Source organism: Typopeltis vanoorti, chromosome 19, assembly GCF_054136105.1.
Source record: "Typopeltis vanoorti isolate ZY-2024b chromosome 19, IOZ_Tvanoo_1.0, whole genome shotgun sequence".
In the NCBI taxonomy this organism is placed as follows: Eukaryota; Metazoa; Arthropoda; class Arachnida; order Uropygi; family Thelyphonidae; genus Typopeltis; species Typopeltis vanoorti.
In genome coordinates, this window is record NC_143567.1 from 66,561,019 (window position 1) to 66,588,477 (window position 27,459).

A 27,459-nucleotide genomic window follows, 5' to 3' on the forward strand; every position below is an offset into this window, starting at 1 on the left:
AATCAATACATAGGTTGTACAGAAGGAATGATGCAGGATTTCTGGATCTGAGATCTATGTTTGATGGAAAGAAGGACATGTATAATGTTGATGGACTGCATCTAAATGATTTCAGTGTTAGGTGTCTATAGAGAGCTTTGTTCACCCAGAATGCTAAAGTGCAAATGTAGGAAAACTTAAGCAATTAGAGTGGAAGCATGAGAGTTTGTATGAAGGCAACCATGAGGAGCATGGCTGGAAAATTTGGCATAAACATTTTTGGCATAGGAAAATTCAGCACAAACATTTTCGACATAAACATTTATGCCGTAAGACATTTTCGACATAAAACATTTTTGCCATAAGACATTTTGCATTAATTTTTGTAAATAACCAATGGATGATAAAGGGTATTATAAAATCATTAAAAAAGGCAAATCTTTATTAAGGTGAATGTCAGTGATACATAACATAATGAAATCATTTAAAAATTGCGCAAATTAAAAGAGATGCTGCGTAAAAAACTTTTTGCTGCAGATCGTCAGTTCAACAAATCCATCAGTAACATCGCTCATTGGAAGAAATGCTTAAGCTGTGAAGCATTTAATGTTCGTGTTGAATTCAGCATCTGTTTTATAGCATAACTTCAAACCAATAGCAACAATTTTGTGATAAAGATTTTGTGACATATGAAATAAACAACCTGTTATAGTTGTTGATGTAAGTACGTTAGAAAAAGCATTGATAGTCGCTTTCTCAACGTCAACCATTAATGTTTCAGGATATAATGATGAACATAAACCCTTTAAAGCACTGAATAATCTGCTATAAGTTAATTCTGATTTTCCAGGAAGCAAAGCAAAAAGTCGCCATGGAATCCTTGGGGGGGGGGGGGGTCTCATGCCAGTCCCAAGCCTGGATAAAGGAGGAGGAGGAGGATCAGTCAGATGAGTGTTGATGCTCTGAAAGTAAAGAAAAAACATGATTGTTATCTGATGCTTATACAATCAACAGCTACAACATGCCGGCTCAGATGTCGCCCGGATCAACAAGATCCACTATACAAATCGAGCAATCGGGGGTTGGATCGAAAAGTGAGATACCGAAAGGAAACAGAAACTAACAGAACTATTATCAGTAGTTACATGGAATGTACAAACACTTTGGATGTCAGGAAAACTAGAATTACTTCGCCAGGAAATGAAGAAATGTCGGTGTGATATACTAGGACTGGCGGAGTTGGGATGGACATCAGCAGGAAAGATAAATAGATGCAAATCATATGGTCATGGCATGATACCAAGCAGGAGTTGGTTTCCTTTTTTAAAAAAAAGCCAGACAGGCACTGTTAGGCTACAAATCAGTTAATGAACAAATCATAGCAGCATGATTTTAAGCAAATCATTTAATATATCAATAGTCCAGATACATGCACCCACATCTGACAGCACAGATGAGGATATTGACTTATTTCACAAAGATCTGACAGAGACAATAGAAACAATACCAAAGCAAGATGTACTAATTATTGAAGGAGATTGGAATGCCAATGTCGGAATATATAATGATAGTTGGGAAAGAGTCATGGGAAAATATGGTTTCGGAGAAAGAAATGAACGAGGTGAAAAAATGTTATAATTTGCTGTGGACCATGAGAAGATGATCTGTAACACAAGATTTCAGCAAAAGGAGTGTAGAAAATGCATGTGGCGATCAAATTATGGGAAAACTGAGAACAAGATTGATATGATTATGATTAAAAGAAGATGGATAACATCTTCTTATAAGTGTCAAACTTTTCAAGGAGTGGATATAGACTTAGATCATAGTTTAGTGATTGCAAACATCAAGTTGAAATTAAAAAGAAAATATAAATCCGATCTTCAGAAATGAAGAGAGCAAGAATAAGTGAAGCAGAAATAGGAAGATGGTACAGAACAGTATTGGAAGAGAAACTTAAAAGTGTGGACAAAGAAAAGAATTCAAATCTAAGAGTGAAAGGAGTAATGAAGCGATAGAAGATGCAGATGAAGAAACAGTACCAGAAGAAGAGAAGATCAAGAAGAAATGGATTAGACAAGAAACATTGAAGTTAGTACAGGATAAAAGAATGCTGAAGATAAGAAGGGATACATTAGAACAAATAGAGGAGCAATATAGAAGAAAGTGTAATGAGGTGAAAAAAGCAGTCAGCTGGATAAGATGAAATAGAGGCCTATTGCAAAAATATAGAACAGTACTATGGAGAGCATAAAATTAGGAAGGTGTACAAAATGATTAGAACCATTAATAGAAGGTGGCAACCAAAACAGATCATAGTTAAAGATGAAAAAGGAAAAGTATTGATGAATAAAGATAAAATTGTACAACAATCGACAAGATACTGTAGTGAGTTATATGAAGAAAAATTAGATTTAGATAGCGTTGGGAAACTGACTGAAGAATTGAAGCAGATATCACCAACAGGTAATGAGTATGATATGGAATCGCTCAACTGGCATCACAGACCTTTGTTGATCCAGGTGACGTCCAAGCCGGCATGTTGTGGCTGTTGATTGTATAGGCATCAGATAACAATCGGGTTTTTTCTTTACGGTCAGAGCATCAACACTCATCTGACCGACCTTCCTCCTTTATCCAGGCTTGGAACTGGCATGAGACCCCTAGGGATTCCATGGGGGCTTTTTTACTTTGCTTCCTGGCAAATCAGAATTAATTTACAGCAGATTATTCAGTACCTTAAAGGGCTTACGTTCATCATTAAATCCCGAAACATTAATGGTTGACTTTGAGAAAACAACTATCAACACTTTTTCTAACATATTTACATCAACAACTATAACAGATTGTTTATTTCATATGGCACAAAATCTTTATAGCAAAATTGTTGCCATTGGTTTGAAGTTATGCTATGAAACAGATGCTGAATTCAACATGAAAATTAAATGCTTCACAGCATTATCATTTCTTCCAATGAGCGATGTTACTGATGGATTTGTTGAATCCGCAGCAAAAAATTAATTATTTATGCAGCATCTCTTTTAATTTGCACAATTTTTAAATGATTTCATTATGTTATGTATCACTGACATTCACCTTAATAAAGATTTGCTTTTTTAATGATTTTATAATACCCTTTATCATCCATTGATTATTTACAAAAATTAATGCAAAATGTCTTACAGTGAAAATGTTTTACAGTAAAAATGTTTTACGGCATAAATGTTTAAGCCGAAAATGTTTGCAGTGAATTTTCCTAGAATCCATGAAGAGAGTTGTGAGAATGACTAAGTGCAAAATCTAGCTCTCAAGCAAAAATAATGAATAGGGTAGTTAATTCAGGAAGTAAAGGTGGTGGGGGGCTTAAAGGGATACTGCAGTTTCGATATACTAATGTCAGAAGTATAAGGAACAGGTGGGAGGAGTTTCTGGCATTGGTTAGTGCAACCTCACCAAAAGTCTCACTAATGCCTAGGTTAATAACAGATGATGTAGTTATAGAGATAGAATGTGAAAGGTTTAGTATTTTCATAGAAGATATAGAAGGTAGGATGGAGGGGGGGTTAATGCTGATCATAGTGGATGAATTGCAGGCAAAAAGAATAGGAGATAGGCAAGAGGGGTGGCTGTTTATTTGAAGCAATCTGGTATGAGATCAAGGCCAGTAAGACAAAATATACAGTTGATCATTGCCTATAGGCCAGGGGACTCCACTGGTGATCTGAAAGACATGTATCAGCAAATTAGTCCAATGAGTACAGGTCAAATGATTATTATGGGGGACTTCAGCTATGGAGATATAGACTGGAAAGAAGAAAGATCACATGATAGGAAGGAAATGTGATCAGGAAGGAAATATACACCTGCTGAGAGATAAATTACTGTGAGGTAGCATGTGATGAGGGGACTAGTTCTGTGAGAATATTGGACCTGGTCATATGGTCAGAAGAGCTATTCATAACCAAGGTGGTCGCATTGCCTCCAATTGGCAAAAGTGACTATGTGGACTCGACTTGGAAGACTGTAAAACATGAGGAATATTCTGTCAAGAAGGAGTATATGTGGAACTACAAGGCAAGTAATTATGACAAGCTTAGGAGGAAGCTTAAATTTGTGCCATGGTATAAAACACTGCAAGGGAAGGATGTTAGTAGTGCATGGGAGATAGTTAAGAGTCATCTAAAGAAAGAGATATTAAATTGTATACCTAAGGTAAAGAAGGTAAATTAGATAGGAGTTAGATGGATAAGGAGTTAACTGGAGGAAGTAGGGGAGACAAGAGATCTGGGGTTGATGATTGATAGAAACCTGAAATTCAGGGGACATATTGCAAAGGTGGTGAAGGTAACACAGAGGATTGCTGCAATAATGAGAAGGAAGCTGACCTGCAGAGATAAAAGGGTTATCATTCCATTGTACAAGTCTCTGATCAGACCAGACTATTTTTCTCAGATTCGGTCCCCAGGATTTGAAGGGGATAAATTAACTGTGGAATGGGTACAAAGGCGGATAACAAAGATGGTTGAAGGACTGTACCATGTTAGTAATGAGGATGGGCTGAGGGAATGTGGACTGCAGAGTTTGGTGGATAGAAGAAGGAGAGGTGATATGATTGAGACTTTTAAACTGTTGAGAGGTCGTTATAGGGTTGACACTGGGGAGTTCTTTCACTTGGTTGAACAGCGAGAAGGAGTGATGATAAGAGGCCATCCCTGGAAGTTATGAAAGGAAACTTTGCAAGAGGGTGAGGAGTGGTTTCTTTGCATGGAGGGTGGTTGCACCATGGAATGCATTGCCTGATGGAATGGTGAGAGCGAGAACGATCAATGAGTTTAAGGAGTGGTAAGATAGGCTTTGTGTTTCTCAGGGAGACCTCCCCTCGATGAGTCTTGATAGACTTTGTGTTTCTTAGGAAAGACCCCCCCACGATGAGTCTTTTGACTCCTTAGAGGCCTGAATAATAATAATAAAGTAATATCATGAGCTACAGAAGAAGAAAATGTACAATAAATTTAGTTTAATCCTTTATCCAAGTGTGAGCAAACAAAGTTTGTGCCAGAAAATATCTTCAGGACTGGGGTAAGGTAGTACAACACCAGGCAACTCGTAGCAGTGGACCAAGCTAACATCACTCCTATCTCAGTATCTCCCATAATGCGAAACACATCTCCTTGCGGATATTAATGCATAACATTACATATATCCGCAAGGAGATGTGTTTTGCATTATGGGAGATACTGAGATAATAGTGATGTTAGCTTGGTCCACCTTTGCTACGAGTTGCCCGGTGTTGTATACCTTACCCCAGTCCTGAAAATATTTTCAGGCTCAAACTTTGTTTGCTCACACTTGGATAAAGTATTAAACTAAATTTATTATAGTCTAACCAAGTGAAAAATAAACTTTCAACATCTTTCTCTAAATCCAGAGTAATTTAACAAAAAGGTGGCACATCTTTTGGCAACTCCTATAGGTAAAGATGACCTCGCCATTGTTCTGCCTGGTATCTCCACTATTGGGCCTGGCTCCCACTGAAAAGACCTCAATAAAGGTCGAAACTAGTCTGGGTAGTGGCCCTTCCCTTAATGCATAACATTATACACATCCGCAAGGAGATGTGTTTTGCATTATGGGAGATACTGAGATAGGAGTAATGTTAGCTTGGTCCACCTTTGCTACAAGTGCCCGGTGTTGTACTACCTTACCCCAGTCCTGAAGATATTTTCAGGTGCAAACTTTGTTTGCTCACACTTGGATACAGGATTAAACTAAATTTATTATGGTCTAACCAAGTGAAAAATAAACTTTCAACTTCAAGAAGAAAATGCTGTGGAGGACATATAAGGAGAAAGGAGACCAGAATTGCAAGGAAGGCAAAATCAGATTATGAGAAGAATCTAGCTGAGAAGGGTAAAGAAAATCCCAGAGTTCTTTTGTTATGTAGCAAGTAAGAGGAAGTATGACTATGGATGGTCACGAGGTGACAGAAGCAGATAAAATAGTTAGTTACTGAGTGACAACATTGCAAGGGTATATCATCCAATTGAGGTTACTGATTTAACATATGTGACAGACACTAATGTGGGAACAGAGGTTTTCAGGAATTAGAGATTAGAGGAATTGGAAGTTTTTAGGATGTTGCAGAATTTTAGAACGTTTTTAGGATATCAGCTCAGGTTTTGTGAGAATGTGCAAAGGAACTGGCAATGCCACTGACTAGGCTCTTTAATTAAAGTCTCAGCTCTGGTAGAATTGCACTATTAGATAAAAAAAGAAATAGTGAAATAATTAAAAATCTCAAACTCAATCCCATAACAAACTCAATGATCAAATATAGGAAAAACTGGCTAGGCCATATAGCAAGAATAGAATGCAGAGAGAAAGGCTACCAAAAAAAGATCTTAACATATAATCCTAGAGGAACCAGGAATAGGAGACGACCAAGAAGAAGATGGGCTGAATCCGGAACAGGCCACATGGCCTAGAGCCCGGATAGGAAGACAATTACGACGACTCTGGTAGAATTGCAAGGGAGTGGAAATAGGGCAAAATTATTCCCTTGCATAAGGGAGGTTCTAAGACTGCAGTAGCAAATTATAGACCAATCAGTATATCATGAGTGGTGGTAAAAGTAATAGAAAAATTGGTCAAAAAGAGAATTCACGAATGGGTGGATAAAAATATGATACTGTATGACAGACAACATGGCTTTGTGAAGGGTTGGTCATGCCTTAGTAATTTACTAACATTTTTATAATAGAGTAACAGGCTGAGTGAATAAAGGAAATGGCTACAAGACGATTCCGCTGGATTTTTCAAAGACATCTGACAGAATACCACATGGACCTCTGTTACACAAATTAGAACAAACAGGGATGAGTATGACATTGGTCATGTGGATAAGAGGGTGGCTGCTGGACAGATATCAAAAAGTAGTATATGGAGGGCCAGTCAAGATAAAAACATGTGACTAGTGGTTCAATGCAGGGACCATTGCTGTTTAATTTGTACATAAGTGATACAGGAAATATTTGTTTGCTGATGATCCAAAATTAGGTAGAGTAATAGTTAATCAAAGTGATGTGGAGAGCTTGTAGGACAATTTAAATAATCTGTCAGTGTGGACATAAGATAATGGGTATCACTTTAATGTGGAGAAATGTAAAGTTATGCATTTTGGGATAATAGATTACAAATTGTGTATCACATTGATGGCACTGTACTCTAGGAAATAGATGAAGATAGAGATTTAGGGATGGTGGTAGACAGAGTGTCAAAGCTTAGAGGACATATTGCTAAGGTAACTCATAAGGTTACTTGGCTATTGAAGAACACACACAAGTAGAGATATGGAAATTGATATTCCTTTTTATAAGACCTTGATATGCCCACAAGATCTTTATATAAACATGAAAGTTTATATAAAGAAAATGCTGAAGCCCTACTACACAGACCAAATTTAAACTGTAATGACGTTCTTGCTAAAGTATAGGAAATTGTCATACAAAATTGTATAAAATAATCTCTTTATATATGTTATCTTTTTTTTTTTTTTTTCAGTTATATTTTAATTTAATTCTATAACACGCACTGCATGCATATTGGGATTCCATTGTAATCATGCACCCTAACTGTATGTTATTCCTAGTATTGTTTGAATTATTGTACTGAGGATGTCCCAAGATATTTGGGATGAAATATTTACGTATTAAAACTTATCATTGTGGTTAGTACATGTGTTTTTTAGTAATGAATTCACCACAAGTTTCATTGTATAAAAAAAAAATGACAGTATACTTATTATGGTTAAGTCCCTAACCCCTATAACTCTGTTGATCTAATGTATTGACTTACATCCAACTTGACTTACATCCTGCAGGATGGAACGGAACCCAGGCGTAAGTTGAGGGATGACTGTGTATTTCTTATAGCAATTTTCATTGATATAATATTTTTTTCTACTTGAAGAATTTCTACTTGAAGATGTGAAGAGTGGAGTTCATTAGCAAATTGGATGTTGGAGAAAGATATAATGAATATGGCAAAAACGAGTGATTATTTTTGGCCTTAATATATTCACTAAGTCAATGAAACAATAGGTTAAATTAAAACTTTCAGTACATAAGGAAAGCATTTTAAGTTTCAGTTATCACTTAAACAGGACTTACAGAATAATACTGCCAAAAAGGGAGATTCATCTATCATTTCCTTTAGAGCTCGTGCATTTACATCTTCAATAGCTTCAGCTTCATCACCTAGATCTTGAAACTCGAACAACCAGTTCAGTACTTCCTCCTCATTTAACAGATCTCCTAAAAAAAAAGTAAAATTCTGAATTTCATTAACTCCAATTTAAACATTTACAAGAGGTGTTCAAGTTCATCAATATCACCAATTTTTGTTATTGTTATTTATATGTCTTGTTGAATTACACAGTTAATATTTTTTTAATAAAATACTGCTTACTTCTATATAAGTTTTTGTATTTCCCTTTAAATTTTTCACTTTGTTTCAATTTCTGGGTAGATCAAGTCCAGAGGAAGGACTCCATATCTCCTAAAAATGTCTTATTAGGAATGTCAAATCAATGTCCAATCCTTTCCTTTCTGCAGTGTACCACTATATCCCATCCCATTAGATGAAAATACTGAATATCATTTCTACTTGAAATTTGCATTATAATGGTATAACACAAATGAAATGATAAGTATGGACACCACTTGAATTCCAATAAACAAAATTTCCTGTTGCTTCAGTGGAAAGAATCAGAGAACAGTGAATAAAAACAGATTATTTCATATGCAAAACATCAGCTGATAAGATATGATGCTAATAGAGAAAATGCATAAGCAAGACTGTCATAACTGGCTGAGATAAAAACAAAAACAGGAAGGATCATCCTAAATCAGAACTGCAATATAATTAATAAAGAATATTAAGTATAAAAAATTTTTTAAAAAATCCAAACCAGACATCATAAGGGCAAAATACAATAAGCTTGCATCCTGCTCAACTGATAGCCAAGCTATCTATTCTCTTGCTAAGGGTATTGGATGTGATTGTCTGCCTATCTCTCACATAATGATGGCATACCATTGTAACATCACTCAAAGATACGCTAGACTTTTTGGCATCAGTCTTTTTCTCCAACTCTTGTTTTTAGACGACCAGGCAAATCACTCACTGCATGCATCCTCTTATCTTTCTCAAAAAGGACATCATAAAAATCCTCATTAGTCTTGATACTAATGGTCTAGATGATATTCCTCCAACCATGCTTAAAAACTTGTGCTCCAGAATTAATAACCATCCTGTATCACCTATATAAGTTGTCATATTCATTTGGCATCTACTTAACAGCACTGAAGACAGTCTTGATTTAGCTTGTATCTGAAAAGTGAACTAAAAGTCAGCCATCAAATTATCATCCCATTGCTTTCACCTATTGTACTCAGTACTCTTGAAAGTGATGGAAAAGCCTTCAACTAACTTCTTCACTACCTAGAGACCCATCAGTTAATTAGTATAACAAATATGTATTTTGCCATTTGCATTTTACAGCAGACCTACTTGATAACCTTACCTCTATTTGTACACATGCTATACAAAGATTAGGAGATATCCATGTGATTGCTCTTGATATTTCCAAGGCATTTGATTATGTTTCAATCAAAGCCTTCACGAGAAGCTTCCATCTTGTGGTCTCCTTCCTGCTCTTTGTAAATGGATTGCTAGCTTCTTTTCTGATAGCTCACTGTCTATGACAGTGAGCTTTCTTCTCTACCAATGCCGGAGTACTGCAGGGTTCTGTATTCTCATCTGTGCTATTCCTCTTTTACACGCACGCACGCGCGCGCGCACACGAACACACACACACACTCTCTCTCTTCAAATCCTATTCATAGTTTTGCTGGTAATAGTACTCTCCATTCCTCTCCTGTATTCAAGAAATCCTGTAGCAAATTACTGAAACTTAAGAGGTCTTTCATAATCATCATCACACCGATCTTCTCACCATTCTTAAGTGACGTGATGACAATTTAGTGAACTTCAATGCTATTAAAATACAGTCCTGTCTTATTACCTGCAAGAAAGATCTTACCTCTGTCCCTCTTACTTTGAATAATGCATGAATATTCTTTCAAAATAAGTTTTCCTTTCTTAGACTAACCTTCACATTCAGCTTACTCTGGCATAAACATAATATATTCATAGTCTCCCCAACTTCCCATAATGCACAGCATTATACATATCCATAAGGATGTGTGCTTTGCATTATGGGATACTAAGGCAAGTGATGTGAAGTCATACACTTTTACCATGAGAGCCCCAGTGCTGAAAATAATTCAGGTGCAAACCTCTTTGCTTACGCTTGTATAAAGGATTAAACCAAGTATATAATTTCTTGTATCTTTAATTTATAGTATAAACAAGTGGAAACACTTTCAACAACTATCTCTAATTCAGAGTATTTTAATAATAAGGTGTGACACCTTTTTGGCAACTCATATGTAAAAACGTGACTTCTGCATTACTTCACCCTTGGTATCACCTCTGGGTCTGGCTCCCACTGACGGGACCTCAATAAAGATTGACACTGGTTGATGTTGATTCTGGGGAAGCAGAGATTCTGCCTAGGGTAATGAATGGTAATGCTGTAGCCAATGAAGTTCTAAGTGAGGCCTGGCTGTTGCTGTTACCCCTCATATGAGATATGTGCGGTTCTGCTCAGTGGTGGGGTGGGCCTGCCACTGGGTAGAGCCAACACTGAGAGTTCTTCTCAGTGACTGGGTAAGCCTGTTGCTGAGTGGAACAACGTTGAGTTAAAAGATCCTTCGGGTCACTCATTGTTGGGTGATCTGGGGGATCACAAATTTTTGAAGAGGTAACCCCGCACATAATACAGGGAAACTGGTCTGGGTAGTGACCCTCCCATAATGCATAGCATTATACATACCTATAAGGATATATGCTTTGCATTGTGGGATACTAAGGCAAGTGATGTGAAGTCATACACCTTTACCACAAGTTTCCCCAGTCCTGAAAATAGTTCACACGTAAACTTGTTTGCTTACACTTGGATAATTAAACCAAGTATGTTAGTAGATTATTTCTTTCTCTTTAGGCCACTAGAGTCATGTCAATGTGCTTACTGTTGGTAAAGGGCTCCAGAAAAGATAAGTGCTATTTTGTGTAATAACCGGCTTGCATTTTAGTATAAGCCTGCCTGGTTGGCTGAGTGGTTAGTGTAATCGCTCTCCAGCCAAAAGGCTGCGGGTTCGACTCCCGTCGTGGCCATGGATGTTTGTGATTGTGAAAATACTAGTCTTGGCAGTGGACAGTAGATGGCGTTGGTGTAGACAATGGGGGCAGTGGGTGAGGTTGAGTGGTGGAGACGGAGAGTTTTAGAGTAGGTGCCCTCCCACGATGAGTCTTGGACTCCCTGGAGGTGTCAAATAATAATAATAATAATATTGTTTATTTTTGATAACTTAGTGTGTTTGCATGATTAATGTCCTTGTGAATTTGTTACTAACGTTTTCTTCTTTTTTTTAAATCTTGCCTTGAACCTTACAATACTAGTCACTTTTCAATCCTGAGCTTCATATTCCTCATTCAACTGTTCTCCACCTCTCTCTTTACATGTCTTCCATAATCTCTTTTTCTTCACTAATGCCCCTTATATTTCTCTTGTCATATATTTGACTCTAAACTGCTTTATCTTCTTCCCTCAAAGTATACAATTTGTCATTGCTGTGAACAATGTTTTCTTAAGTATCTCTCATGTACTAATGACCCTTCTCCTTCAAATTCTTTCATCCATTGCATTCCTGCAAACTGGCTTCTAAGTCTATGATAGTTGCTGCTTTATAATTCCACATAAATTCTTTCTGTATTGATAACTCTACATGCTTATTAAACCTTCAAGTCAAAACTACATGGTCACTCTCAATGATAAGGGGCAAAAATGACATCTCAGCCACAATAAGATCCTCTGATACTATGACCAAATCCTAAACTCGTGATCCTTGTGTTCCCTCCACCACGTGTTGCCTAAGACAGTTTCGCTTCAAGAAATCCAAAAGAAATCCCCTATAATGATCACTCGCTTTGTACTTTCCAAACTAATTTGCCTAAACATTGCCTGCTAATCAACATTTGTATTTCCCAATCTGTAGCAACATCCTACTAAACAGTTTGTCTTATAAACATCTATCTCACCATATACTCTCAAAGCTTTTCTTTCTTTCTTGATTCTCTTCTTCTGCTTTTACAGTGTCGAGGTTTCTTATTCTTGCAACCGCAACCATCTCGAGGATAAGGTAGTTGGTCTATGCCTCCCAGTGTGTCCTATGTCTGTAGATGCATGTGTTCATGGGGCTAGTTTACCTGTTCTGGGGGACAAAAAACCCAAGTTTCTGAATCCATTTTAATATTCTAATAATATTGTAGGAGTAAAAGAAAAACCTACCTCCATATGAGACTGGTTAACTCCTTTTGGCAAAAGAGACCAGATAAAGGGTCCTCACGTCACTAACGGGAAACGAACCAAGGTCTTTTCTGACCAAAGGGCTTTGTGTATAGTGACTGAGCTACAGAGGCTCTACACTCAAAGCTAATGGTGTTTATTTCCACTGTGAATTCTCCATCCTGAGAGTGCATAATTCATCTCTTATTATGAGTATCATTCCACCACCACATTTTTGACTGAAATAATCTTTTCTATAATAATATTGTATTGAGCCTTTGTAATTGAATGAGTTTATTGAATACATGCCACAAAATATATAGTAGAATACTTAATGAAAAACTAAAAATATGCAGCCAAAAAATATTATTTATTAGAATGTCAAAATGATTTAGAAAAGGATGCTCTACAATGGATGCAGCTTTCTGTTTAAAACTACTTATAGAAAAAAGAAGAGAATTTAATTTAGAAACTCAACTTTTGTTTATAGATTACGAAAAATCATTTGACAAAGTAAAAAGATATATACTGTTCGATATACAAGTGTCCCTCGATTAACAAAGTTAATTAATCCCTCGATGTTATCGCGTATATCAAAATCGCATTAATCAAATCTAATAATCAATGGTAAAAATTATAATTCGTCCATGATCAATTACTGTATTAATAATTTGTTTTATATGGTACTCTTTTAGGAAAGATAAAAAATGAATGCAAAGTAAATGTTTAATAAATACTTGTACCAAATTATTTACCGCAATTTTTTTATCAAAAGATGTTATCAAGAGTCGTTTAAACAGTTCTAGTTTTTAGTTTTTTTCTTATCGGCATAAATTCTACGATTACAAGCAAAATGACATTCCAGACCTCAGCAAACAAGCAATAAAACATAAAGAAAAAACACTGCAAATATAATACATGATGGTACAAATTAAGTGGATATTGAATCCAACATTATTTCATAGCCAAATATAGAAACTACAAAAGTTTCGTGCCGAATATATAGAAACTAAAAGTTTCGGGGGATGCAAGCATAAGCAACCTTATGGGCAATTCGTAGTAAAGGTGGAGTAAGCTCCAGATCACTTTCCTTAGTATTTTCCATAATGTAAAGCATATCTCCTAGAGGACATGTATGATAAATAAGCCTTTGGCTCTCTATTTCAGTAATACATTATGGTTTATTTATTTTCAGTTACAATCTAGAAATTATTGAACAAAGATTAAAAAAAAAAAAAACTAAACCATATTATACCAATATCGGAGGTCATGGCATATCTCTCAGATACAATTTACTGTCAAATATCACAAACCTTTACATAACATGTGTTAAACCAAATTGACAGCAAAAAACAGTGCGGAGTATCACTCGCAACATATGAATGCACAGCTACTCATGACTTCCAAGCCATACACTGAATTGTGTAAGAATATTTATATCATCAATCTCAAATCTACATGTTCTACATGATTCATGCCACCTCTCAGGTCATTCATCCCGACCATTATCATCATCTCTTCTACACTTTTAACCCTTTTCACTGCCATTGCTACACTTTGTGTTGTTCCACCAGACAAGCACTAATCTAGCACTGTATTCTGCACACCCTAAATGATCAAATCTCCATACATGACACTACGAACAAATTCGTTCACCATTCTCTCACTGGCATACTTGACTCATGGCTTCCAATCTTCTCCCCTCTCATCTCACTATTCCTTGTTTCCACATTCTCTCAGCTTTCTGCAATTTCCTCTCTTCCGCAGTCTCTCCCATTTTCTTGCCTGCCTCTCTCATTTGCTTTCTGATCTCTTGCTTCTACACTCTGTAGACTTTCTTCAATTTCTTCTCATCCCCTGTCTCTCCCGTTCTCATTCCTTTCTTTCTCTCTCTCTCTCCCTTGCATTCTGAAGCCAGCCATTCTCTTATAACTACTCTCATTCCTCTCAAACTAGTCACCCTCTCTATCCTCTCATGATCTTCACTTACCCTCCTCAACTCAGTTTTCATTTCTTCCATCTCCTTTCTCAGCAATTCTATTTCTCTCCACACATTCTGCTTTCAATTTACATTCACATACAATCATGGCCATCCATCAGACAAACCATCTCCGTCTGCTAAATCTATAATAATAATTATCGTATGATGATACAACGGCCGTGAGTCCCCTTTACAGGGAGGTACGGCACCATCTCAGTCTCCCAAATTTTATTCGGGCTCTGAACTGGCATAGCTGACCAATCAGGCCTATGGCTGGGTCAGTATTCCTGACTGTAATCCCAGTGTGTTCACAGGTCCGGTTTGCCTGCTTGTAGGATGAAAAACCCCAGATAAACTGGCGAAAAAAAATCTGCCATCCATGCCCAAAACTGGCTAACTTGGCTATGGCTGAGGAAAATCCTTAAGCTCCTCACACTGCCGACAGGAATCAAACCCAAGACACTCCTTCCCCAGGCATATGGTTGCAAAGTGCAAAGCCACTAGGCTAACCGCACAGACAGCTAAATCTATATATATGTCTTTAACATTCGCCCACTCTCCAACACACTACTGGCATCCAGGAATGAAAATCACCCATTTCCAAAGCACTATCTCTGCTCCGTTAAATCTCAAGATCAAGACACTTATGTCTCCCATAGCCTTCCCACTGCTTACATTTCATGCACACATACACATTCCCATTTGACACTCCCACATTTTTAAACAACAGGATGCATACATACCGCATGTGTAGCAAGCTAGAGAATCATCAGCTATGATACAAACAATGTAGTCTTTAAATGGTGGGGAGGAGAGGGGGAGAGCTAGGTGTAGTGCTAAAACTGTCAGCCACCATGTATACAATTGATTGATACATCAATTTATCGAGACAATAGAGACAATAAAATCCTAACAAAATACTACTCAATAATACAAAAAAATCTCAGTTTGAATAGCGCAAACCGAAAAAACAGTTCTGTTATGACATAAATGCAATAAAATCTTTCCTTACTACTAATACTTATCTTTTTTTAAACAACTTGTATCATATGTTACAAAGAAAAAAGAAAATCTGTCGGAAAAAAAACAACAACAACAAGGGTATCAGACAGAGGAACAGGCACTGGATATGAGGAGAAAGTAAGCAAAAGTGTGGATAGCAGTAGTAGGAGTAAATGATTTGGCTAGTAACAAGGAGAATATGAAAATGGATATCAAAAGGTTGTTGAGTAAAAAAAAAACCGGTGACCATATTTTTTTGAAGAAAATAAAGGACAGATCAGAAATTGTTTCATAATAAAAAAGCAGGTTGCATTTATTTGTTTCACTAAAACTAAAAAGCTTTATTTGTTTGTAATATTTGTTATAATATATAAGCATATACATAGCATTAAACAATCATATTATTACTTAAAAAAATTTAATTTTGATACTTTTCACAAGAATGAACTTTTTTTAATAAATCAGGTTTGTATTTTAAAAATTCATAAAACTGTATACAATTCATGTCAAACTTGCATTTGGTATAAATGCATGCTTTCAATGTTTCGATTTTTAATTGTTTTTTTCCACTGGTCCATATATTGTTCACTAATGAAAATACTTGTTCAGTGGGGGCATTAGATCCAGGGAGACATAAGCAAAATTCAACAATTTTTAAAATGTTTTTAAAAGATATGTGCTTATTTGTAATATTTAAAAATTTCAACCCCATCTATGTTGACAGGACTCGTCATTTTGTCACTATTCTTTGATCTTTTCACTGGTGATAGTGACATAACTTTTAATATATAAAACTTCATCAAATAGTTCTGCGTCATTTATATTTAAGTTCCAGTGACTGGAAATGAACAAAACACTTTCCTCAATCTTCAACCAAAGAGGGATTTCTCACAGTAGGACCCATTCAAATATTTCCATTTCCACGAAAGAGCTGTCCCAGTTATTTAAATAATCAATACTCTACACTACACACACAGAGTAAGTGCAATATGCATGCATTAACATCAACGACGCAGCCATATATGCCGCGCCACAAGCAAATGCCGTAAAATGACAATTTCATGTTTCTATGGACATTGCAATAAGTGCCAATATTCAATTTACTATCTCAATTCATAAAATAAAGGACAAAATGGTCATTTTAGAAAAAAAAAAAATCTAAAGGATAGAGTAGTGAAATAAAGGACTGTCCTCTTAAATAAAGGATGTATGGTCACCGTATGAATAGTACACTAGCAGAGCTGTATGAGGAGAACTATGGGCATTTTGTGAACATGTGGAATAAATACAAGGAACTGATGGATAAGAGAGACAGATTGTATTTAAATAGTTTTGATGTGGGTCAGCTGGAAAAACCATTGTTGTAAGGGAGGGTAATGACTACAGTGAACAGATAATCTAAGGAAATAAGAGGTAACATGAAACAGATGGAAAGTAGGGTGGGAGAGCTAGTGAGGAGGGGTGAGTAATGTGAGCTAAGGGAATAAGAGAGTGGGAAAACAAGACAGATAGGGAAACGGGGGGGGAGGTGTTTAAGATAGTGTGTGAAAAAGGATAAATATATATATATATATATATATATATATATATACGTGAATGTTTATTTTTATATATATTTCATTTGTGTGCGTTTCCTGGAGATAAAAAAAAAATTAGGATAGATTTGTACTATGAGTATTATTAGGTTTTTATTCCAATATATTTATTTACTTACTTTCAAAGTAGTAATAGCAGTTAAATTAGAACACACCTCAGAATGGAAAGATATATCAAGAGGGGTACGACAAGGATGTACCCTCTCACCTCTGCTTTTCAATATATATATAAATGAAATAATAACAATCTGGAAACAGCATAACCCATTTGGTATACAAATGACCCCGCAAATGAAGATAGATACACTACTATTTGCTGATGATCAAATAGTATTAGCTACATCAGAAGATGACTTACAAAGATCATTAAAATCATTAAATGATATCTCAAAGCAATATAATATGACAATATCCAAAGAAAAAACAAAAATAATGGCATTCAAAGGAGAAAACCCAATAAGAAGTAAAATAGTGATAGATAATAAAATACTAGAACAAGTAAACACTTTCAGATACTTGGGATGTGATCTATCATACGAAGAAGAAAAAGACATAGACACTAAAATATCAAACTTTGTCAAAGTAAATGGCATAATAAATAATATATTTAAGCCATCCCTGGTACAAAAACACACTAGAATCAGACTATATAATGTCTTGTCAAAACCAACTCTACTATACGGAAGTGAAACATGGACCATGAAAAGGAAAGATGAAAAACGAATTCAAGCAGTAGAAATGAAGTTCCTCAGAAAAACAGCTGGATATACCAAGTGGGACCACAAAACAAATGAAGAAATCTTACAATCCCTGAAAATAAAACCAATTAATCACTACATAAGACAGTATACACAAAAATGGCTAAAACATTTAAATCGAATGGACAACAGCAGACTACCAAAAATATTATACAGATACAAAATAAATGGAAAAAGAAGAATCGGAAGACCAAGAAAGAGATGGCATGAGACCGGAACAGGCCACATGGCCTAAATTCCATGTTAGGAAGAAGAAGAAGACTTTCAAAGTAATATTGGTTTTCCCCAAAATCATATATTATGTTCCCTTACCCTTAGTCTCAGAATAATATGAGAATTGTAATACATAAAAACACTGGTTAATTAAAAAATATACAAATATAATTATTTAAATAAAATTCATTTAAAGAGATTTCATAAGAGATACATTTTCGTTATCACACTCATATAAATTTAATGTCAGAAATACAAAAAAAAAAATAGTTTTCAAACAACAAAACAAAGAAAACAAATTTCTTCGCAAATCCTTTCTAAGATTAACAACTTCTTTTGGCTTTCCAATATATTCAACACAATTCGTCGTCGTCGTCCGGTAGCATCCTCTAGCAAGAGGGTTGCAGCAGATGAGCAGCTCTTCTGCATTTCTCTCTGTTTGTCGCCTCTGTCATTCTTAAACCAGTCCATTCCACAATATCATTGAATCGCTCTCTAGTTGGTCTTCCACATCTTCTCTTCCCCTTAACTTTCCCTTGTAATATAGTTTTTGTCAGGTGTCCCGAAGAACATCTCAGAAGATGCCCTGCAAATCTGGTCTTTCTTTGCATAATATTCTTAAGCAGTGTTCTTTCCATCCCAACTCTTCTTAAAACTTCTTGATTTGATGTTCTCTCTGTATAGCTAATCTTTTCCATCTTTCTATAACATCACATTCCCAATGCATTAATTCTTTCCATATCTCTCTTTCTGAGTGTCCATGAGTCACTTCCATAACTTGCAATACTCCAAACTGTTGCTTTAACTATTCCAATTCTAACACCTATTTTGATATTCTTGTTTATTAAAATTCTCTTCATTTCCATAAATGCCGATTTAGCTTTGCCTATTCTATTTCTAATGTCCAACTCTGAGATCCAGCTACCTAAATATTGAAATCTTTCCACTTCTTCTAAAATCTTTCCTTCACATCTTATCTTTACATTATCTCCTATTTTTCTGCCCATTATCATTATCTTGGTCTTCTTTGTGCTAATCCTTAGTCTGTACTCATTACAAGAGTTTTCAATTCTTTGAACAATTTGTTGTAATCCATTTTTACTTTCTGCCATCACCACTACATCATCTGCATATCTTAAGTTATTAATGTTTTTTCCGTTTATTTTTATTCCTTCTTCTACATCTTCAAATGCCTCTCTAAGCATCTGTTCACAATAAAGGTTAAACAATAATGGTGATAACTTATATCCTTGTCTAACTCCTCTCTCCACCGGGAATTCTCCTGTTTCCTCTCCATTTACACATACTGAAGCTGTTTGTGACCAATATAATCTCTTTAAAATTTCAAAGTCATAAGAGTCAATATCAATATTTTCTAGAATGTCAAAAAGCCTTTTATGTTTCACTGTATCAAATGCCTTTTCAAAATCTAGAAATCTCAAAAACAACTTTCCACCATTTGAACACAATTAGTTTCAAAATAAGAGCCATTTCACTCTGGTGCAAAGTTAACATCCTTTCTAAAAAAATTCTCTTTCTCAACCTGCTTACAGGTTGAGGTGGATGAAATAGTCAGACCACCTTAGCATATTTCATTGATCAAAAATCATTAGCTTTCTACCATGTAATCACCCTCCTCCCCAGTTAATCTCTTAACAACAATTGTAAAGCAGATAAACTGTAAGGGAGCAACCTTTGTGCCACTTGATTTAAAATGTACTGTGTTACTTGGGAGCCTCCATAGCTCAGTCAGTACAAACGAAGTCCATTGGTTGGAAAGACCTTGGTTCGATTACCATCAGTGATGTGAGGAATATTTATCTGGTCTCTTTTGACTAAATGTGAATTAACTGGTCTCATACAGACCTCTGCCTCCACCTCTCCTACAGAGGTGGAGGATTCCCCCGCCCCCCAGTAACTTGAGTTGTTCATCCTCATAACAGGCAAACCAGTCCTGTGAACACACATGGCTACAGTCATACAATATACTACAGCAAGGAAGGCAACAGGAAACCACCTTGCTCATAATCATCTCCCTGGTATGGTAGCATATAGCTATTCCCTCAGCCTTACAGTTGGTAGATAGGATAGTGTTACTTGGAATTTCCTTTATTATCCTTCGATATCTGACTCTTTTGCTGCACAATTTATTTATTGCATATTTTTCCAAAAATAAAAACGAATTTCACAATTCGTTTTTATTTTTGCGATGCGATGTGAGTTAAACATCAGTCGTCATGTGGGTTGCAGCAAGGTAAGTAAATTTTATATTTAAATGTGTGCTGTTATTGTCTAAATTGTAGAAAATTATTATTGTGAGATATTTCAGTGTGGAACATGGTGTTTGAATTTCTTAGGCGAATTATCATAAATTCATTATTTCTATTAGTACAATGATACAACATGGTGTAGAAAGGCAAATCACTACGTAGGTCGGCACGGAAGACAAATAAAGTACATGACATGGATTTCCCAAGCATGACATGGTACTGTGAATGTAATATGTATGCATGGAAAGATGCCATGGATATTTATGTAGAGAGGTTGAATAAGAGCAAAGAATGAATGCAGGTATGTAGGAAATGCAAAAATCTGATGAGTCTTGCTTCAATATGAGTTTATATAAGTAAAACATGGTATGGACATTTATTGTGGAGAGAGACATTTATTGAGTGCAGGTATGTAGGAAATGTAAAAATCTGATGAGTCTCTTAAATATGAGTTTATATGAGTACAGAACATGGTGTAGTAACTGATATAACACTTGAAGATTGTGCGAATGTTCAGAGAATGTGTGGAAATGACAGTCAGGAAAACAGCGGAAGATAAGAATGATGAGATAGCACTTATCACAAGACAAAACATGAGATAGAATGGTTGGTGAAATGGCTGCCAAGTGGTATGGCAGAGAAGCAAGAGAGGTGTGAGGAAAGGGAAAGCAGAGTAGTATGAAAAGTACATGGATTCTATACAACAATAATATAAATTTCCAATAACTGTTTTTTTTTTCTTTTTTCATACCATCATAAAGCAAGGGAATCTTCTTTCTGTAATAAACAAGAGCTGGCAAAGTATCTAACCCATATTCAGTAACCAAATTGTCATCTGCAATTTTCACAAAACCAATTTCTCTGGCATCAGCTTCATCGTCAATGTTTTCCATTTCTTCTAATACCTTGTCGCATTCTTCACAGTTATCCTTATCTACATAAAATAAGTAACATAACAAAGTTGAAAACTGCATTTGATTAACATCATATTTATTAAAACATCTTATTTTCAACACACCAAATATTAATAGATATAATTCTATTCAAAACAGAAGCTTTAGTGGAATTTAGAGAATCATAAATTTATTATATTTCTTTACACATTATTATTATTATTATTATATCACATACCATACTGAAAAGGACACCAGACAAAAACTTGGCATTTGAATAATGAAATGACAGAGAAACAGATTTATTTAATTTTATATAATAATTTAATTTATTTTAAATTAGATAATTTAATTAGTAAATCCTGTGTACCATTTATTTAATGATACACAGGATTTACTGTTTACAGCTTCTTAAAATAAAAATAGCACATGTAGTTTCCTCTGAATGGGAGAGTCTATTTTCTTTTCCCAATAAATTCTCTAGCATGACAAGGTATTCCCTATGAGCTCAATTCAAAATAAACTTCAATCATCAGCTTTTTCCATTTTTTTTAAGACCAGAGTTTCTTTATTCAAAAGCTTCTGCAAGTCCTTGTCAATGTAAAAGCAGGAGTAGGATTAGACACATAGTACAAGTAGGTATGGTACTATAAATTATTTGGAATTGGGCAGATTGTATACCTCAAGTGAAGAAGATAAAACAATTTGGAGTCAAATGGATGATAAGAGAAATAAAAGGGATGTTAGAAAAGAAAAAGAGATTAAGGAAGACATATAAAGAGACAGGTAGAGAACAGTTGGATGAAGAATATGAAACTTAGGATAGAAAAGTGACTAGTATTGTAAGGAGAGAAAAATAGAATATGAGAGGAGACTGGCAATTCAAGGAGAATCCCAATGAGTCTTTTCACTATATGCCCAAGCAGGAGGGAAAATGATAGTGGACAGCATATCTTTGGATGGAGATGGGGTGATAAAAGCAGATGACATAGTTAAGTTATTTAATGATCATTTTACTAGAATGTTTCATTCTAAAACAGAAGGCTTCATTTCTAGAAGGATAATAATAATTATTATTCTTATCCAGGCCTGCATGGAGTCAAAAGACTCATCCTGGGCGGTCCTTCCTAAGAAACACAAAGTCTATCAAGACTCATCGAGGGGAGGTCCCCCCCCCCAAGAAACGCAAAGTCTATCATACCACTTCTTAAACTCATTGACTGTTCTCGCTCTCACCACTCCATCAGGCAATGCATTCCATGGTTAAACCACCCTCCATGCAAAGAAACCACTCCTCACCCTCTTGTTCACGGTTTACTTTCGTAACTTCCAGGGATGGCATCTTGTCATCACTCCTTCTCGCTGTTCAACCAAGCAAAAGAACTCCCCCAGTGTCAATCATATCACTCTCCTTCTTCTATCCACCAAACTCTGCAGTGCACATTCCCTCAGCCGATCCTCATAACTAACATCGTACAGTTCTGAAACCATATTTGTTATCTGCCTTTCTACCCTTTCAACAGTTAATTTATCCCCCTTCAAATCCTGGGGACCAAATCTGAGAACAATAGTCCAAGTGTGGTCTGAATCAGGGTCTTATACAACGGAATGATAACTGTTTTATCTCTGCAGGTCAGAGTCCTTCTCATTATTGCAGCAATCCTATGTGTTACCATCACCACCTTTGCAATATGTCGCCTAAATTTCAGGTTTCTATCAATCATCAACCCCAGATCTCTTGTCTCTCCTACTTCCTTCAGTATAGCTACTTCCATAGCATATGCAGTGTCCCATCAATGTTTCCCAAACCTCAAGACCTTACATTTTGCTGCATTAAATCGACACCCCCATTCATTTGCCCATTCATCTAACTTATTCAAATCCTCTTGAGGGCTACCACATCTGCACTATTACTAATAATCCTTCCCAGCTTCGCATCATCCGCAAACAACTCAATATCCCCTTGAATTGCAATCCACTGACAATATCACTATATAAAGGTTAAACAATATAGGTCCCAATACTGAGCGCTGTGGGACCCCACTTTTAACCCTCTGCCTCCTTGAAACTGCCCCACCATACACAACTCTCTGATACCTATCGGACAGCCAATCCTGAATCCAGTTGACCAATCTGACATCCAGATCCATGTGCTGCAACTTAAATATCAGCTTATCATGTGGTACCATGTCAAATGCCTTCGCTAAGTCTAAGAAAATGGCAGTATATGCCTTTCCCCTCATCTAATGCTCTTGTAACTTTATCATAAAAGGCTAGCTTGCTAAAACAAGAGTTCCCCTTCACAAATCCATGTTGACTCTCACAGATAACAATACCCTCATCTGCCCAATGTTGTATACGTCCCTCACTACTTTCTCCAAGATCTTAACAACTACTGATGACACAAAAACTGGCCTATAATTAGACACTTCCAGTCTGCTACCGTCCTTATGCAATGGCACTATCTTATCTTCCTTCCATTCCATGGGCAACTTTCCTGCATCCAGACTTTCATTGAAAAGCCAGGTCAAAGGCACCGTCCGTTCCCTAGCACATTCTCTCAAAACTCATGGTGAAATACCATCCACTCCCACAGCTTTACTGACATCCAGAGTACTCGTTATTTGAAACACACTTTCCTCCTGTACCTCTAAACCTCGAACCTGCTCTATCCCTCTAGTATTAAAACTGACTCCTCCAGGATGAAATACTCCAATAAAGTGTTCACTGAACAATTCCACTATGTCCTCTGCATCAGTCACTCTATTCCCATTTTTATCCCACAATATCATTCTTCCACAGTCATTTCTCCTCCTACTGGCCACATAGCTAAAAAACTCCCTAGGATTTTCTTTGGATCTTAGGGCCAATCTCCTCTCATATTTCAGTTTCACCTTCCTTTCCATACTAGTCACTCTTCTGGCCTGTCTCTTATATTCTTCATGCATCTTCTCTTCACCTTCTCTTCTCCTTATATCTCTTCCATAGCCTCTTTTTCGCATGCAATTCCTATTTAATATCGTTTGTCATCCACTTTACTCCAAATTGTGTCCTCTTCTTCACTCATGGTATACAAATTACTATTGCTGCTAACAAATATTCTTTCGCAATTTTCCATGCACTAATGATATTCCAGCCTTCCAATTCCTCCCTCCATGAAATTTCACCAAGTTGATGTCTTAGACTATTATAATCATCTGCCTTATAATTCCACATACTTTCCCGTCTCTTTGATACTCTTGCATGTCTATTCATTTTCCAAGTCAAAACCATATGGTCACTCTCTCCAACTGGTGGGAGAGATGTCATCTCATTTATTATCAACTCTTCTGATGCTATAACCAAATCCAAAACTCTTGAACCTCTTGTTCCCTCTATTACATGTTGCCTAAAAGACATTTGTCCCTCACGAATTCTAGAAATTCCATTCCCTTATTGATACATGCATATTCTTCTCCCCAATTTATACTACTGTAGTTAAAATCTCCCATAACAATCATTCTTCTTGCACTTGCCAAACTTAACTGTCTAAACATCTCCTGGTCCCCACCTTCTGTGCTCCTGGGTCTGTAGCAACACCCCACTAAATATCCTGTCTTGCCCACATCTACCTCACCATATGCTTTCAAAATCATTAATGTCACTGCTTTCTAAAGCCTCCACTCTGAGAGGACATAGGTCATCACTTGTCATTAGCAGTACTCCACCACCATCATGCTTTCCTTTCCTATCCTGTCAAAAAATGCTGTACCCAGCGACTTCTATTCCTGTTATTATATCCTCTTCTGTCAACCACGTCTCAGTGATCCCAATAATTTTTGGCCAGGCTGATGCTATCTGCACCACCAATTCCTGTCCCTTATTCCGGATACTCCTGGTATTAGTGTAAAGCATATAAATGCTGCTATTTCTATACCCAGCATTATCCCCTCTAGACTCCACTGGACTCAGTGTTACCTGATGTCGTCCCCCTTCTCCCAAGGAGCCATTGCCACAAGAGGCCACCCTTGCTACCATCCTCCCTGGGACACACTGACTCGTTCAGAACAGCAATCTCTCCAGATGCCTATGTCCTTTCTCATTCAAATGTAAGGGGTCTCTCACATACAATTCCTCTCTGTCCTCAAACGCACTCTAAGCATCCACATATTCCAGTCCTCTCTTGTCACACATTCTAGCTATTATGTCATTCAATATTATTGTTCTTCTGCTCAGCTTGTCATTATCATACCTAGGCAACACGCACACTATCATTCCTCTCTCTGTCTTCTTCCGTACAGCCTCAAGCAAAAATCTCATATCTCTCGCTGCCCAACTTACATTACCACTCAAGTCATTTGTTCCTACCATCACAATCATCTCATCCACCCTTTCACCTGTCTTAACTGCCATAGCCACACTTTCTATCGTTCCTCCTGGCAAACACTCCTCATAAATCCTATCTTGAACACCATGGATCATTGAGTCCCCATACATTATGCCTCTTACCATTCCCTCTCTCTCTCCTATTGTTTCCATTCTCTCCTCTTCTTTCATTCCTATACATCTCTCTCATCCTCTAATCTTCGTGTCTAATCTTCCACTAGTTGGCGAGAGTGACCATGAGGTGATTACCTGAATCATAACTAGTCATATGAGAACTTTGTGAGGAAGGGATATATGTAAAATTAAAAGGCCAATGATTATGAAAAACTGGGAGACAACTGGGGAGCTATAGCATGGAAAGGAGACGGATGCTACTTGGACAATGATTAAGAGATATTTAACAGCAGCAATATCTGAGTGTATTCCAAAAGTCAAAAGGCTAAATAAAGTAGGATAAAATGGATGAAGGGATTAAGCATGAAATCTGGAAGAAGTAGAAGTCACTGGGAAAGTAACACAGATGAATACTGGTAATAATCAATTGCATGATCAGTTCCTATTCTATCCTATTCTTCTCATCCGTCCCTTAGGATGGGTTGAGTCCTCTAATGAGGGGCCTACGACAAATTAATGCAGCCAGCTCATCACTCCTCTGTTGCATCCCCTAAGGGCAAGTATTCATGGCTGGTGATTGTGTTGTGTGTGTGTGTGTTCGCAGGCTGGTTTGCCTGTTCTGGGGGACAAAAAACCCCGAGTTTTCAGGTAAAAAAAACCCTACCTCTGTATGAGACCAGCTAACTCACCTTTAGTCGAAAGAGACTAGATAAAGGTTCCACATGTCCTTGGATGGAAATTGAACCTAGGTCTTTCCCGACCAAAGGGCTACGTCTATACTGACTGACCTATGGAGGCTCTGCATGATCAGTTACAGAGTACAAAGGGCAAGCCCGGAAGGCGACTCAGATGGTAAAGACACCAAAAAGTGAAGTATAAGCAGAAATTAGCCAATCAAGCCAAGAAAACCCTAGTGAGTTCTCTTGATATGTTGCAAGTAGAGGAAAGAACAATTATAGGATGATATCAGTGGATGAAAATGGTAGAATGGGAACTGCTGCAGAAGATATAGATTAGGTATATTCAATAAGCAGTTTATTAGGATATTTCATCCTCCTGAATGTAATATCATGACAAGCCTGAGTGTAGAAGGTATGGGGGAGGGACTGGAGTGAGTGAGCAGAAAGTATATGAGGAATTAAGTAAACTTGATGTGAATGAGGCAATAGGACTTGACAATTTATCATGACGTGTCTTGAAAGAATGCTCCAGAGAATAAGTCTTGCACAAAGCAAGTCCCCAAAGAATGGAAAGAGTGAAAAATTGATCCATTCCAGAAGTGGAGAGGATAAGACTGAGACAAATTATAGGCTAATCTATGTGTTTGGGATTGTTTAAGGTGTTGGAGAGGTTGGTTAGGATGGGTTTGTTAACGGGAAGTCATGTTTTAGCAGCCTGCTTACCATTAAAATAAGGTGAATTTATGATGGACAAGAGAGAGAGAGAGAGAGAGAGATGTATAAAGTGGTATACTTGAATTTCACAAAGGTCTTCATAGACTGCACACGTGACAAGTTGGTAGCTGAAGTGAAATGGACAGGACTGGATAAGAGACTAGTGAGATGAATAGTTGATTGGCTGTCAAATATGTACCAGTGGGTTGTGTATGGAATAGTGGTATCATAAAAGAGGAAGGCTATTAACATTGTGATACAGGGATCTGTTTTGGGGCCATTATTTCTTAATTTTTATGTTAATGATATCGGGACAGGCTTAACTGGAAATATGCAGCTGTTTACAGATGATAAACTATGAGAAGCAGAGCAGATGTTGTGGCCTTACAGTAAAACTCAACAGACTGTGAACAGGCAAGTGGGTGA

At 36.7% G+C, this 27,459-nt stretch overlaps 1 protein-coding gene across 1 annotated transcript in view; it reads right to left on the bottom strand.

The window, feature by feature from the left end:
* Window positions 1–27,459, bottom strand: part of LOC150096202 (uncharacterized) — an 881,296-nt gene that overhangs the window by 603,248 nt on the left and 250,589 nt on the right. Inside the window, exons 5-6 of the mRNA XM_090409004.1 lie at window positions 21,019–21,201; window positions 8,148–8,291 (exon numbers count right to left, since the gene is read on the bottom strand). Of these exons, the coding sequence (XP_090265130.1) occupies window positions 8,148–8,291; window positions 21,019–21,201 (327 nt within the window). The remainder of the gene's footprint in view (window positions 1–8,147; window positions 8,292–21,018; window positions 21,202–27,459) is intronic.